General features: G+C 43.9%; 1 protein-coding gene across 1 annotated transcript in view; it reads left to right on the top strand.

Annotated features, from left to right (window-relative positions):
* The window catches only part of LOC126253689 (troponin C, isoallergen Bla g 6.0101-like), a 141,415-nt gene that overhangs the window by 26,929 nt on the left and 97,134 nt on the right, over positions 1 to 17,352 (top strand). Inside the window, exons 2-3 of the mRNA XM_049955216.1 lie at positions 842 to 869; positions 8,143 to 8,286. Of these exons, the coding sequence (XP_049811173.1) occupies positions 842 to 869; positions 8,143 to 8,286 (172 nt within the window). The remainder of the gene's footprint in view (positions 1 to 841; positions 870 to 8,142; positions 8,287 to 17,352) is intronic.

Consider the following 17,352-nt stretch of genomic DNA (forward strand, 5'->3'; position numbering starts at 1 on the left):
ATTTGGTTGGTTGATTAATTTGGCAGTAGGGGGGGGGGGGGGGGGGGCAAACAGCAAAATCATCCGTCCCATAGGATTAGGGAAGGATGGGGAAGGAAGTGAGCCTTTCAAAGGAACCATCCCGGCATTTGCCCGAAGCGATTTAGGGAAATCACGGAAAATATAAATCAGAATGGCCGGGCGCGGGTTTGAAGCGTCGTCCTCCCGAATGCGAATCTAGAGTGCTAACCACGGCGCCACATCACTCGGTGTCTGGTATTTGTTAAATAAGTTAAATTTGCCGAAGTAGTCAGTGATTTTGTTGTGAACCCGTTCCCAGGTGTAGGTACGGAATAAAGTGTCTTCAACGGCACGACACTTCGATTTTGAAACATGAAGCAATCGGTTCCTTCAGCCCAGTGCTTTTCTTGGCACTGTGCTACAGCAGGGGGCATTCCAGTGCCATCATCCGACCTTGTGACTCATTTATCCAGAGAATTTATGGGGGCGCTTACAGTTTGACGTGCACTGCAAACCACAGTGCAACTCGGCATTTTATGCACATCATTTCCAGGCGGGAAAGAAGTGAAAAGTGGCAGAAATAGTCCGAGCTGAGGATTGAAACCCCAATTCTTTGTATTTGTGCAAGGACTGTAAATCTGATACATTCCCACTTCACCACCAAGATTAAGTTACAGAAGGTATTCCATTTGTGCTGTGTTAATGATTTCGCTCACTCCACCGGAGATGACACAACTAATTTAGATAAGCTTTATTTCGTTGCATTCAAATGCCTCTTAATATAATATTCGTATATGTTAGTGTGTGTGTTCTTATCAGTATTTTTTTGGTTCTGTTTCAGGAAGAGTTACCTCCAGAACAAATCGCAGGTAAGTGCTCCACTGTTATTTATAGAAATTAATTAACTGTTCTGTGCGAGAGGTAACGCTGAAGAAAGTCATGAAAAACTTTTTATAATCTTGTCTCTCGAACTACAAATTGAGTGTTAAACCACTACTCAAAAGTCTTGTGGTTCATGTCTACACCAAGTAAGCTATTTGCGCTCCAAGGAGCACAGCGAGTAACAGCTACCGCGTAGCACGGGTTCAAGGTTGTGGCAGCGGGGCTAACTGAAAACCGACACTATAACAACACCAAAAAGTAGCAGCACTGTCGTAAAAGAAGTCATTAAGCGAAATCGAGAGGTTGAGGACAAACGCGTACTCTTCGTTTTTATACACTCCTGGAAATGGAAAAAAGAACACATTGACACCGGTGTGTCAGACCCACCATACTTGCTCCGGACACTGCGAGAGGGCTGTACAAGCAATGATCACACGCACGGCACAGCGGACACACCAGGAACCGCGGTGTTGGCCGTCGAATGGCGCTAGCTGCGCAGCATTTGTGCACCGCCGCCGTCAGTGTCAGCCAGTTTGCCGTGGCATACGGAGCTCCATCGCAGTCTTTAACACTGGTAGCATGCCGCGACAGCGTGGACGTGAACCGTATGTGCAGTTCACGGACTTTGAGCGAGGGCGTATAGTGGGCATGCGGGAGGCCGGGTGGACGTACCGCCGAATTGCTCAACACGTGGGGCGTGAGGTGTCCACAGTACATCGATGTTGTCGCCAGTGGTCGGCGGAAGGTGCACGTGCCCGTCGACCTGGGACCGGACCGCAGCGACGCACGGATGCACGCCAAGACCGTAGGATCCTACGCAGTGCCGTAGGGGACCGCACCGCCACTTCCCAGCAAATTAGGGACACTGTTGCTCCTGGGGTATCGGCGAGGACCATTCGCAACCGTCTCCATGAAGCTGGGCTACGGTCCCGCACACCGTTAGGCCGTCTTCCGCTCACGCCCCAACATCGTGCAGTCCGCCTCCAGTGGTGTCGCGACAGGCGTGAATGGAGGGACGAATGGAGACGTGTCGTCTTCAGCGATGAGAGTCGCTTCTGCCTTGGTGCCAATGATGGTCGTATGCGTGTTTGGCGCCGTGCAGGTGAGCGCCACAATCAGGACTGCATACGACCGAGGCACACAGGGCCAACACCCGGCATCATAGTGTGGGGAGCGATCTCCTACACTGGCCGTACACCACTGGTGATCGTCGAGGGGACACTGAATAGTGCACGGTACATCCAAACCGTCATCGAACCCATCGTTCTACCATTCCTAGACCGGCAAGGGAACTTGCTGTTCCAACAGGACAATGCACGTCCGCATGTATCCCGTGCCACCCAACGTGCTCTAGAAGGTGTAAGTCAACTACCCTGGCCAGCAAGATCTCCGGATCTGTCCCCCATTGAGCATGTTTGGGACTGGATGAAGCGTCGTCTCACGCGGTCTCCACGTCCAGCACGAACGCTGGTCCAACTGAGGCGCCAGGTGGAAATGGCATGGCAAGCCGTTCCACAGGACTACATCCAGCATCTCTACGATCGTCTCCATGGGAGAATAGCAGCCTGCATTGCTGCGAAAGGTGGATATACACTGTACTAGTGCCGTCATTGTGCATGCTCTGTTGCCTGTGTCTATGTGCCTGTGGTTCTGTCAGTGTGATCATGTGATGTATCTGACCCCAGGAATGTGTCAACAAAGTTTCCCCTTCCTGGGACAATGAATTCACGGTGTTCTTATTTCAATTTCCAGGAGTGTATTTTGGGAGGACAAATTAGGGATTAACCCAAGAAAAAACCGTCTAGTAAGCAAGGGATCTGAAATTCATACTTTAAGAGCTGTCAGCACTTGTTTATCTTCGCTAATGTAAAGCACATCTCTTCTACCGGACAAGTACTCATATCTACTGTAGAGCCCATGGTTACCAGACATTTTTTCTTGTTTTGGTTCATATTACTCCCTCCCCCCCCACCACCACCAAAAAAAAAAGATATGTAGAGGAAAGAGCTTGAAGCAGAACAACTTTTGACACCGTACTCACAATGGCTTGTAATCAAATTGCTTGCTTCCTGGGGCAGATGTGGATTCTGACCACAATCTATTGGTTATGAACTGCAGATTGAAACTGAACAAACTGCAAAAAGGTGGGAATTTAAGGAGATGGGACCTGGATAAACTGAAAGAACCAGAGGTCGTAGAGAGTTTCAGGGAGAGCATAAGGGAACAATTGACAGGAATGGGGGAAAGAAATACAGTAGAAGAAGAATGGGTAGCTCTGAGGGATGAAGTAGTGAAGATAGCATACGATCAAGTAGGTAAAAAGACGAGGGCTAGTAGAAATCCTTGGGTAAGAGAAGAAATATTGAATTTAATCGATGAAAGGAGAAAATATAAAAATGCAGTAAATGAAGCAGGCAAAAAGGAATACAAACGTCACAAAAATGAAATCGACAGGAAGTGCAAAATGGCTAAGCAGGGATGGCTAGAGGACAAATATAAGGATGTAGAGGCTTGTCTCACTAGGGGTAAGATAGATACTGCCTACAGGACAATTAAAGAGACCTTTGGAGAGAAGAGAACCACTTGTATGAATGTCAAGAGCTCAGATGGCAACCCAGTTCTAAGCAAAGAAGGGAAGGCAGAAAGGTGGAACGCGTATATAGAGGGTTTATACAAGGGCGATGAACTTGATGACAATATTATGGAAATGGAAGAGGATGTAGATGAAGACGAAATGGGAGATAAGATACTGCGTGAAGAGTTTGACAGAGCACTGAAAGACCTGAGTCGAAACAAGGCCCTGGGAGTACACAACATTCCATTAGAACTACTGATGGCCTCGGGAGAGCCAGTCATGACAAAACTCTACCATCTGGTGAGCACGATGTATGAGACAGGCGAAATACCCTCAGACTTCAAGAAGAATATAATAATTCCAATCCCAAAGAAAGCAGGTGTTGACAGATGTGAAAATTACCGAACTGTCAGTTTAATAAGTCACAGCTGCAAAATACTAACGCGAATTCTTTACAGACGAATGGAAAAACTGGTAGAAGCCGACCTCGGGGAAGATCAGTTTGGATTCCGTAGAAATGCTGGAACCCGTGAGGCAATACTGACCTTACGACTTACCTTAGAAGAAAGATTAAGAAAAGGCAAACCTACGTTTCTAGCATTTGTAGACTTAGAGAAAGCTTTTGACAACGTTAACTGGAATACTCTCTTTCAAATTCTGAAGGTGACAGGGGTAAAGTACAGGGAGCGAAAGGCTATTTACAATTTGTACAGAAACCAGATGGCAGTTATAAGAGTCGAGGGGCATGAAAGGGAAGCAGTGTTTGGGAAAGGAGTGAGACAGGTTTGTAGCCTCTCCCCAATGTTATTCAATCTGTATATTGAGCAAGCAGTAAAGGAAACAAAAGAAAAATTCGGAGTAGGTATTAAAATTCATGGAGAAGAAGTAAAAACTTTGAGGTTCGCCGATGATATTGTAATTCTGTCAGAGACAGCAAAGGACTTGGAAGAGCAGTTGAACGGAATGGACAGTGTCTTGAAAGGAGGATATAAGATGAACATCAACAAAAGCAAAACGAGGATAATGGAATGTAGTCAAATTAAATCGGATGATGCTGAGGGGATTAGATTAGGAAATGAGACACTTAAAAGTAGTAAAGGAGTTTTGCTATTTAGGGAGTAAAATAACCGATGATGGTCGAAGTAGAGAGGATATAAAATGTAGACTGGCAATGGCAAGGAAAGCGTTTCTCAAGAGGAGAAATTTGTTAACATCGAGTATAGATTTAAGTGTCAGGAAGTCGTTTCTGAAAGTATTTGTATGGAGTGTAGCCATGTATGGAAGTGAAACATGGACGATAACTAGTTTGGACAAGAAGAGAATAGAAGCTTTCGAAATGTGGTGCTACAGAAGAATGCTGAAGATAAGGTGGGTAGATCACGTAACTAATGAGGAGGTATTGAATAGGATTGGGGAGAAGAGAATTTTGTGGCACAACTTGACTAGAAGAAGGGATCGGTTGGTAGGACATGTTTTGAGGCATCGAGGGATCACAAATTTAGCATTGGAGGGCAGCGTGGAGGGTAAAAATCGTAGGGGGAGACCAAGAGATGAATACACTAAGCAGATTCAGAAGGATGTAGGTTGCAGTAGGTACTGGGAGATGAAAAAGCTTGCACAGGATAGAGTAGCATGGAGAGCTGCATCAAACCAGTCTCAGGACTGAAGATCACAACAACAACAATCGAATATTATCTCAGTTATGAGATTGGATGTGTGATTTCCTGTCAGAAAGGTCACAGTATGTAGAATTTGACGGAAAGTCGTCGAGTAAAACAGAAGTGATTTCTGACGTTCTCCAAGGGAGAGTTACAGGCTCTCTGCTCTCTAGGAGACAATCTGAACAGCCGTCTTACGTTGTTTGCAGATGATGCTGTCGTTTATCGTCTAGTAAAGTCATCAGAAGATCAAATTCCAGAAAGATTTAGAAAAGATATCTGTATGGTTCCGAAATTGGCAGTTGCTCCAAACAACGAAAACTGCAAGATCATCCACATGAGTGCTAGATGCAACAAATCTACTAAAGAGGCTGCTTACTCTACGATTGTCCGTTCTCCTTTGGATACTGCTGCGCGGTGTGGAATCCTTACCAGATAGGAATAACGGAGTGCATCGAGAAAGTTCAAAGAAGGGCAGCAAGTATTATATTATCGAAAAATAATGGAGAAGGTACGACGGACGTGATAAGGGGTTCGGGATGGACAAAGGGATCTTTTCACGAAATTTCAATCACCAATTTCCTCCTCCGAATACGAAAGTATATTACTGACGCCAACTTACATAGGGAGACGCGATCATGACAATAAAACAAGGGAAATCAGAGCTCACACGTAAATATAAAGGTGTTCGATTTTTCCGCGCGGTGTTCGTTAGTGGAATAATAGAGAATTATTCTGAAGATCGTTCGATGAACCCTCTGCCAGGCACTTGAGTGTGATTTGAGGAATATCCATGTAGATGTAGATGTAGCTGTGTATCATAGTATCGAACATGAACAAGTGCTCGTAGTTCTTAAGGTAGAGTTCTTGTAAGTAAGTTCTTGTACAGTCCTCGTTTACTGGACATTTTCTTCTTGTTTTGGTAGGAACCTGTCCCTAAAGCTTGTCAGTTTTTTTTTAAAATACCCTGCATCCTTCACTTACCGCTTCGCGTATGTACCTCCAGGCAGCGGTCTTCACTCTCGCTGTGGGCAGTGTACATAACGTTTCGGTTCCTCAGTGCTTGGTTGGAAAAGATGCTGGAAATCATGAGAATAATGATCAGCTACTGAGATAGAGAAGCATGATTCGCTTTGTTGGCAGCTGCAAAAGGCAGTTGAACTGAACGCTTGAACAACAAAACGGCGGGAACTCAGAGAACATAGTTAAGTTAGTGATAACTTCTTGTTGAAACCTTTATCGCTATAACAGTACCAAGTGAAAATGAGTGAGTCCATAAATAATAATCACAGCCATAGTAATAATAATATACTAATAGTTTATTATTTGTAACTACATAGATTTGCAGTCAAACCGCTGTTCTTCTTGGGAGAAGCAGAGTTTCTGTCCATGTCTACGTATCGGTGCGTTGACGACACTTGCTCCCTGGTTCACCCCACAAAAATCCTGTGACCGTCTTTCTGAGGGCGCTAGGTGCGAATCATGTTTCCTCCTTTCTTTTATTTAAACAAATGTTCCATCACAAATGGACACAAGATTAACAGCTAATTTAGGAATACACTACTGGCCATCAAAATTGCTACACCACGCAAATGACGTGCTACAGACGCGAAATTTAACCGACAGGAAGAAGATGCTGTGATATGCAAATGATTAGCTTTCAGAGCATTCACACAAGGTGCTGGCATGAGGAACGTTTCCAACCGATTTGTCATACAAAAAACAGCAGTTGACCGGCGTTGCCTGGTGAATCGTTGTTGTGATGCCTCGTGTAAGGAGGAGGAATGCGTACCATCACGTTTCCGACTTTGATAAAGGTCGGATAGTAGCCTATCGCGATTGCGGTTTATCGTATCGCGACATTGCTGCTCGCGTTGGTCGAGATGCAATGACTGTTAGCAGAATATGGAATCGCTGGGTTCAGGAGGGTAATACGGAACGCCGTGCTGGATCCGAACGGCCTCGTATCACTAGCAGTCGAGATGACAGGCATCTTATCCGCATCGCTGTAACGGATCGTGCAGCCACGTCTCGATCCCTGAGTCGACATATGGGGACGTTTGGAAGACAACAACCATCTGCACGAACAGTTCGACGACGTTTACAGCAACATGGACTATCAACTCGGAGATCACGGCTGCGGTTGCCCTTGACGCTGCACCACAGGCAGGAGCGCCTACGATGGTGAACTCAACGACGAATCTGGGTGCACGAATGGCAAAACGTCATTTTTTCGGATGAATCCAGGTTCTGTTTACAGCATCATGATAGTCGTATCCGTGTTTGGCGACATCGCGGTGAACGCACATTGGAAGCGTGCATTCGTCATCGCCATACTGGCGTATCACCCGGCGTGATGGTATGGGGTGCCATTGGTTACACGTCTCGGTCACTTCTTGTTGGGATTGATGGCACTTTGACCAGTGGACGTTACATTTCAGATGTGTTACGACCCGTGGCTCCACTCTTCATTCGATCCCTGCGAATCCGTACGTTTCAGGAGGATAATACATGACCGTATGTTGCAGGTCCTGTACGGGCCTTTCTGGTTACGGAAAATGGTCGACTTCTGCCCTGGCCAGCACATTCTGCAGATCTCTCACCAATTGAAAACGTGTGGTGAATGGTGGCCGAGCAACTGGCTCGCCACAATACGCCAGTCACTACTCTTGATGAACTGTGGTATCGTGTTGAAGCTGCATGGGCAGCTATACCTGTACACGCCATCCAAGCTCTGTTTGACTCAATGCCCAGGCGTATCAAGGCCGTTATTACGGCCAGAGGTGGTTCTGGGTACTGATTTCTCAGGATCTATGCACCCAAACTGCGTGAAAACGTAATCACATGTCAGTTCTAGTATATTTGTCCAATGAATACCAGTGTATCATCTGCATTTGTTCTTGGTGTAGCAATTTTAATCGCCAGTAGTGTAAGTTAGGAATAGAAACATTAAACAAAATAAATCTTTTAGTCATTTTATGCACTCTAGCAGTTCCGTCTCAAATGTGTGCTCCTGCCGGTTTGCAGTGCTGAAGAAGGCCTTCGACGTGTTCGACCACCAGAAGACGGGCTCCATCGGCACGGACATGGTGCGCACCATCCTGGAGATGTTGGGGCTGCGCCTCAACGAGAAGCAGCTGCAGGAGATCATCGAGGAGGTGGACGCTGACGGTGGGACCAAGCGTAGCGCCAACACAGCTGTGTTCAGGGCTGGGGCGGCTGTTCCTGTCACTTCATCCACAGATCTGACATGATCAGAAAGTGCCTATTGGCTTCTGTCTCGGGTTCTTCGGCCGACGTTCATCTAATGATTTTTCTGACGTTTCGCCAGCACGAGTGGCTGGCATTGTCAAAGCTTCACCCTCCATTGCCGGTGGTGAACTGGAGCCGAGATCGCGGGCGCAGACTATATGTACCTGGCGCGCCAACGTCCGAGGGCTTCTCCGCGGTCATTTCCGGTGCGGTTCTCCTCTTGCTACCTGCGACGGTCGTTCGCTGCAGTACGGGAAGCCAGGATCCGTTGACCTTAAGGCTTTCCTCTTTCTTGTTCAAACTGTTCGCGTGTTTTTGTATTTCTACAGCTTCTCTGAACAAGCGCGTGTGATAGTGGTTCTCTACAGCCAGAACTTCCGTGTCGGCGAATTTTATTACGTGGTCGGTCTCATTCAGTGCGTGTTCTGCCACGGCCGATTTTTCCACTTTACCGATTTTTTCAATGATTGCATCAGTTTTTCCTGACAATGGTCTGCCAGTGCGAGTGTCATCACTGGTGTCTTCGCGGCCATCTTTAAATCGTTTAAACCACTCAAACACTTGTGTTCGCGATAAACAATCATCGCCGTACACTTGTTGTAACATTACAAACGTTTCACTTGCAGATTTTCCTAGTTTGAAACAAAATTTGATGTTAACACGCTGTTCTTTCTGTACACTCAACATTTTCCGACGCACAGACAAAACGTCAACTACTTGAAACAGACGCCACGGGCAGACTGAGTGCAGGAGGCAGATGAAACTCGAGCAGTAGGCGGAGCGAGAGTCACGTGACAGGCCACGCGACTTTCAGCCTTATTGCATTCGTTTTATTGTTTCACCAGCACTAGTCCGGTTTTTTTCTAGCTACACCTCGTATGTAACCCGGAAAGTACGTTGTATCAACTTCTTTATTTCTTTCGAAGCTCCAATCTTGATTCTTTGCTACACCTAAATCTTCATATTCTGCAAATCTGCACCAGCACGTTGCTCATTTCCTCTGTAGGAGAAGTCCGCAGCTTGTGATCTGGCGGCTAACGTTGCTGCTTCTGGATCACGGGGTCCCGGGTTCGATTCCCGGCCGGGTTGGGGATTTTCTCTGCCCTGGTACTGGGTGTTTGTGTTGTCCACGTCATCTCACCATCCTCATCATCATTCGTTACAATGGGTAGATTGTGACTTTGCAAGCCGACCGCGGTGGCCTCGCGGTTCTAGGTGCTGCAGTCCGGAACCGTGCGACAGTTACGGTCGCAGGTTCGAATCCTGCCTCGGGCATGGATGTGTGTGATGTCCTTAGGTTAGTTAGGTTTAAGTAGTTCTAAGTTCTAGGGGACTGATGACCTCAGATGTTAAGTCCCATAGTGCTCAGAGCCATTTGAACCATTAAGAATTTGCAAAAAAATTGGACTGTATAAAAATTGTGACTTTGTGTGGGCGCTGATGACCGCGCAGTTGAGCGCCCCACAAACCAAACATCATCATCATCATCAGAATGAGATTTTCACTCTGCAGCGGAGTGTGCGCTGATATGAAACTTCCTGGCAGATTAAAACTGTGTGCCCGACCGAGAATCGAACATGGCAAAGGTCCCATGTTCGAGTCTCGGTCCGGCACACAGTTTTTATCTGCCAGGAAGTTTCATCATCATCATCATCTGTCGGTGAATCAACAGACTCACAATTACAGTCGACAGTCGATGGAATCGGCTTCACATCTGCCATCCCTACCAACTTTAGGCTTCCTCTCGCCCCGTTTTTCCATGTCAGTCCTATGTCTTTACACCCATCCCCACGTTCCTACCCTCTTGATTCCTAACTGCTGGACACATGATGCCTCTTCAGACCGACTCAGTCATTTAACAGCTCCCAACTTCGTTTTAAGGGGCTCCGGAACGCCCTATACTTGCAATGTTAAAATAACGCTTATAAATTACATCTTTCCTCACAAAGTATTTGAGGTAGGAAGTTGAACTTTTTATAGATTATTTATTGGAATATGGGCTACAACTTAACACGGGGATTTTACAAAATTTTAGTTCAGTTATTAAAGATGATTTTTTTTTCAATTGTAATGAAAATTCACAACATTTTTTTGCAATTTTTTATTTATATATTCAAGAATATACAGTTTTTTGGAAAAAGGCTGTGTTAAATTATGAAGAAGGTACTGTGTAACATTTACTGAAAGTTTGAAACAAATATGTTTGGAAGATCCTTAGAAAACATGTAATTAGTATGAGAAAATAAAAGTTTTGGGAATCGAGCGACAAAGATTGGATTAACTTTTTAGTGCATTCCAGGTCCATAGGATGGATTATCTTCATCCTCTGTAAACTCCTCCTCCAGATTCCTCTTGTTCCTCCTCCTGTTTACTCTTGCTTGTATTTCTAGACTCTTTACAGCCCTGTCTGCAGCCCGAAGGCGTTCCTTGTTTAAAGCAAGCACCGCTCGTACCATGTTAGAACCAATCTTCATTCCCATATTTCTAAATACCTTGCACCTTACAATGTTTTAATCATTGAAAGTCGCAACAGCATCATACACACCAAAGTGAAGTGTTTCTATTCCAACAAATACAGTCTTGGGGATTCTCGACCATATAACACTATTTACACTTTCATTGGGGTTTTGAGTTTTTCCGTGAATACACTTTTTCAACAGTTCAGGTGCTGCTAAGTCTCTGAAAATAGGTTTTATCACCTCCATTATTGCATGAGGCAGACTATGTTTATGAGTGTACACTTCACCAGTTTGCAATCCTTTGTTATATTTACACCAACTGTCTTCTTCTTTGGGACACAAGCTATGTTCGGGATTTTCATCGGTTGAAGAAGTATGAAAAAAAAAAGAGCCCAAACAGCCTTCTTCATTTCGTCGACACTTTGTGTATTTTGCCTAATAGCCATTCCATAATAGTTCTGTATTTTGTCAATTACACTGTCAGTTAACCTTCCCTTCCCATCCAACCCTTTACCATCACTGAGTTTGTTTTTTTTTTTTTTTTTTTTTGTACGAAGCTTTCAGTCGCCGAAGCTTGTTCCCATTCGCTTCTGTACGTGTCCAATACACTCAAATTTCTGCACTACAACATCATCACCATAGGGCTTCAGTCCTTGAACATGTTTGAAACTTTTAGAATCACCGTCACCAAGGTAATTAACATATCGCACTTTATCACACGCCTCAGAACGCTGGAATATACTGGCAACACCAGCCACTTCCATTCCTCCACTACTGCCACTATAGTTAGCTTTGCAATTATTTTCATGTGTACCTTTATATTTTTGTGGACATCTACAATACTTTGATATTACTGCTACATCTAAAACTTTCCCTGTATACATACTGGTGGCAGATACTACACCATGAAGAGATGTGTGTCCCCGTTTATGCCAGGTACCATCGAACGCTGCAGTCAAATCTCTGTTACCATTATTTTCCATTACTGCCTCTTCCACAGCGTTCTTCATAGATTCTATACAGACATCTTCTACTTTAGACCCTATTAATTTATTATAGGTCGTAAACTTGGTTGGGGGATTTGGAAGATTCATGATGCCACAGAAAATTGCACCTGCAGTAGCACCCTTACCAACTGAACGCAAGGAATAAACAAATCTAATGTTGTGTTCGTAGATTTTGCTACCATTTTCTTCAGTTGCAGTTACTGCAACACTGTTCCAAAAGGTGGTCATGTATGAACACTTATCACATTTCAGTTGTATTTCACTAGCAAGTCCTACGTGCTTTATTATGGAGAGTTCCAGACCAACTTCACTACAATGAATACACCTTACACAGTTTGAAAAAATTCCTTTGAGAACCGACATATCAAATATTTCATTCACATCCGATTCGCCCATAAAACATTCATAGTTTTCACTCATTGAACCAAGCTTCTTCTGTGAAGTATTTTCTTTCCCACTTTGACTGCTATGGGCAGGTGTACTTGAGAGGTTAGGTTCACTCACTTGGTTATCGTCTTTATTGTTTACAGTAATAACACATACCTTTGGCTTTCCAACATTTCTCCTTTTCTTAAACGCCTTCAGAGGATTTCTAATAACTTTACTTTTACTCATTATTATACTTCAACAAAACAGAGACTCAAGAAACAGAATTAATTCCGAATATTTTCGAGATAACGACAGAGTAAATAAACATGAAACAATCGACAATCACACCAGCGATATATATTGAACCATCACAGGTTAGCCACAACACATACTTTATCTCACATCACTAAAATGTACCTGATGAACACGGACGTTAATAATAACACCATTTGACAGCAGTTTAACAGCGCCACAGTGGGTCACGCCCATGTAGAACACATTTCAAAAAAAATTTAAAAATAGTTGTAGTCTTCGGAATTGAATAAATTATATATCTATTAAAAGGTAATAGTCTGCAGATTCAGAAAACGCAAAAAAGTAAAAAATTGAACTTTTCATGATTTTGAGCCTTTCCGGAGCCCCTTAAAAGCGGAAAAGACATTCCGTGTAATTTCAAAGACCATCGAGGCAAATAATCTTTTCAATTATTTTAAGCTAAAGTTTTTTCAGTTATGGTAGTATTTTACCATAAGTTGCTTGAATGACGAAATATTGGCAAGCTACCCTCGCACGTCACAGGCGAGAGAACGAAGTAACAAAAACAAAATAACAAACGCAGAACAGAGCCAGTTGTGTAGCATTTGGCTTCGACATGTTCTTTTCGTTTAGTTTTCGAGACATTACCTTGTGTTCAACAGGGGAACGGATGTCATCAACAGAAGTATCTCTGTACACAGCTTAACTGAAGACATTCCTCAAATGACACTTTCGACATCAGGCTGCAAACGATTTAACCTTCCAGTCATATTTCATTAAGTGCATAGGTTGTTGTGACCTGTCAATGACCAAATTCCATGAAACATCCTACGGGAGCACTTGCGCTGGTAACCCCGCACCGGCCCCTTAGGCAGGACGAAGTTTTGGAACAGTCTGAGTTGTGTTGGACTGACCGCGATATCTTGAAAAGCAGCACGTCTCAAAATTTAAGTATCCTTACGACCCTGTTTAATTACACAACTGAATTCGCGTGTAATGTTAAAAGCGCTATAATGTACCACAGTTGCTCTTTCAACCCCATTCCACTATCGAGAACGTGACGGTCCGGTACGTAAAGGCTGACAGACGAGGCTGTTACAGATTCCAGTTTCAGGTTCCTGATGCAATCGCACAGGTGGCAACAAAGTGGCTAAATGACTCTGATATAGACCGCCTGGCCTTTTGTAAAAGTCTGTAATATCGTAAACTACTAGCAATTCAACAGATCTACGGTACTGCTAAGCAGAATAACCATCTGCAGCCCGACATTAAGCGATATGTCGCAGTGCTTCCACATCGGTAACACAGGTATGAAAGCGTCCTTTCGTCGAGTACAAAATGCCCACCATTGCTTTTTCTGTATGTCCACTTTACCAGCCTCTTGCAGTCGCAACTTGCGGGAGAACTCGACAATAAAACAGCAACACGTAAAAAATATTTTCAAATAAAATTAGAATGTCGTGTAATCTCTTCCGTTCCTTGCACCCTGATCCCTTCGTTAAGCAGGCTTGGTGGCTAGCAACCGCTACATGAGATATGACAGTTACGTTTCTATTTATTATCATTGAGACTTACAGGAAATATTTGCCAAATTGACTGGCTTCTGCATCAAGATTATTAATGAATTGCAGGGACGATAACGCAACCGGGATGGGACATCATAGTATTTTACAGTAGGCTGTTTTCAAACTTTCCCTCTGCATTATCCATATTGATCCCAGTTAATCCAAACCACGTGGTGGTTTCACGTTGCGTGGTCATCCTAAACTAAACCATACAATACGATTTACAGCGATAATATAAGTGAAAAAACTGGACTTTTTTCTGCATCTCGTTTCTCTGTGGGAGTATACCTGGTTTTGGGATGGTGAATTCAAAGGTGCAAACGAAATATCTCTAGCATATCATACGAGGGGCGTTCAGAAAGTAAGCTCCGATCGGTCGCGAAATGGAAACGACTATGAAAATCCGATAAAGCTTTGCACAGATGTGTTGGGTAGTGTCTCTAGTATAACCCCAGTTAGCATCACGTCGCTCTACTCATTTCTGAGCTCGCAGTGAGTGCGTAAAGATGTCTAGAAAATAGTGTCTGCCGCCAAGTACGAGGGCCTGGTGAGAAATTTCGCCTGAAGCCATGCAGCTAACATTACATAACTGTCGTGCTGTTTCTTCTTCAAGACAATTCTCAGCCGCATTCTGCAGGGGCAATGAAGATGCTCCTGCATCGTTTTCAAATGGAAATGTGAGATTACCCACAATACAGTCCGCAATTGTCTCCCCCTGAGTTTCATCTCTGGTCACATGAACCGCTGTCTTTGAAGACAACATTTTGACACAGACAACGAGGTGTAGGCCAGCGTGGAGAATTGGCGGAAAGCACTGGCGGTTGCCTTCTATGATGAGGCTATTGAAAAGTTGGTACAACGCTATGACAAACGTCTAAGTCAGAACGGCGACTACGTAGAGAAGTAGCTGAAAGGTGTAGCTAATTGTTACAAGTAAAACATTTCTGATGTTCACTGTGGTTTCAATTTGGCAATCAATCGGAGCTTACTTTCTGAACAGGCCTCGTATTTCCGAGATGCACTCACTATTTAGACTGACATTAGTAATTACTACGTTTCTCTAAGCTAAGAAACGGTAAAAGAAAGGCTTCTGTTTATGAAAAATCAATCTTTATTAAAAAAGAAAACAGTCTTAGCAACAACTAAGTCTCTTACGTTAACACTGGCCTCTTAGAGATTTTGGTATTAACTTAAAAAGCAAAGAAAACTTACTTCAACAAAGCTCAGAGACATGTTTTGAGAAAGGTAACGACCAATTAAGTAAACTACACAGAAAAAAACGAACAATGACTTTCAATAAAAAAAATAAGAGTAGGTATATGAACGAATCAACTAAGCACTTATTTCGTTATTCAGTGTCAAGATATGCCTTTCTATCAATGGAACGCACTTTGTACACATATTTCTGATATTTCGAGCACGTTTCGGTTGTTATCTACATCTACATCCATACTCCGCAAGCCACCTGACGGTGTGTGGCGGAGGGTACTTTGAGTACCTGTATCGGTTCTCCCTTCTATTCCAGTCTCGTATTGTTCGTGGAAAGAAGGATTGTCGGTATGCTTCTGTGTGGGCTCTAATCTCTCTGATTTTATCCTCATGGTCTCTTCGCGAGATATACGTAGGAGGGAGCAATATACTGCTTGATTCTTCGGTGAAGGTATGTTCTCGAAACTTTAACAAAAGCCCGTACCGAGCTACTGACCGTCTCTCCTGCAGAGTCTTCCACTGGAGTTTATCTATCATCTCCGTAACGCTTTCGCGATTACTAAACGATCCTGTAACGAAGCGCGCTGCTCTCCGTTGGATCTTCTCTATCTCTTCTATCAACCCTATCTGGTACGGATCCCACACTGCTGAGCAGTATTCAAGCAGTGGGCGAACAAGCGTACTGTAAACTACTTCCTTTGTTTTCGGATTGCATTTCCTTAGGATTCTTCCAATGAATCTCAGTCTGGCATCTGCTCTACCGACGATCAACTTTATATGATCATTCCATTTTAAATCACTCCTAATGCCATACTCCCAGATAATTTATGGAATTAACTGCTTCCAGTTGCTGACCTGCTATTTTGTAGCTAAATGATAAGGGATCTATCTTTCTATGTATTCGCAGCACATTACACTTGTCTACATTGAGATTCAATTGCCATTCCCTGCACCATGCCTCAATTCGCTGCAGATCCTCCTGTATTTCAGTACAATTTTCCATTGTTACAACCTCTCGATATACCACAGCATCATCTGCAAAAAGCCTCAATGAACTCCCGATGTCATCCACAAAGGCATTTATATTGTGAATAGCAACCGTCCTACGACACTCCCCTGCGGCACACCTGAAATCACTCTCACTTCGGAAGACTTCTCTCCGTTGAGGAAGACATGCTGCGTTCTGTTATCTAGGAACTCCTCAATCCAATCACACAATTGGTCTGATAGTCCATATGCTCTTACTTTGTTCATTAAACGACTGTGGGGAACTGTATCAAACGCCTTGCGGAAGTCAAGAAACACGGCATCTCTCTGTGAACCCGTGTCTATGGCCCTCTGAGTCTCGTGGACGAATAGCGCGAGCTGGGTTTCACGCGACCGTCTTTTTCGAAACCCAAGCTGATTCCTACAGAGTAGATTTCTAGTCTCCAGAAAAGTCATTATACTCGAACATAATACGTGTTCCAAAATTCTACAACTGATCGACGTTAGAGATATAGGTCTATAGTTCTGCACATCTGTTCGACGTCCCTTCTTGAAAACGGGGATGACCTGTGCCCTTTTCCAGTCCTTTGGAACGCTACGCTCTTCTGGAGACTTACGGTACACCGCTGCAAGAAGGGGGGCAAGTTCCTTCGCGTACTCTGTGTAAAATCGAACTGGTATCCCATCAGGTCGAGCGGCCTTTCCTCTTTTGAGCGATTGTAATTGTTTCTCTATCCCTCTGTCGTCTATTTCTATATCTACCATTTTGTCATCTGTATGACAATCTAGAGAAGGAACTACAGTGCAGTCTTCCTCTGTGAAACAGCTTTGGTAAAAGACATTTAGTATTTCGGCCTTTAGTCTGTCAGTCTGTTTGATATTTGCTTTGCTCGATGCCATACCGGATTGTTTTATTTGTAACGGTTTCTTCCAGAAAAATAGGCAAGTAGTGTTACTATTTCTTGCGTTTTATTCGCGGATTTTTTCTGCCTCTTCATCGTCGTCTATTTCACTATAAATTTCGTCATCAGGTATTTCTGTTTCATTCTCATTAAACACGGCTGCATCTTGAAAACAATCTGGTGTATCCAACTGTCTTTGCTAGTTAAAAGTAACCGGCCATTGTGGCCGAGC

This window comes from Schistocerca nitens, chromosome 4 (assembly GCF_023898315.1).
Source record: "Schistocerca nitens isolate TAMUIC-IGC-003100 chromosome 4, iqSchNite1.1, whole genome shotgun sequence".
Lineage (NCBI taxonomy): Eukaryota > Metazoa > Arthropoda > Insecta > Orthoptera > Acrididae > Schistocerca > Schistocerca nitens.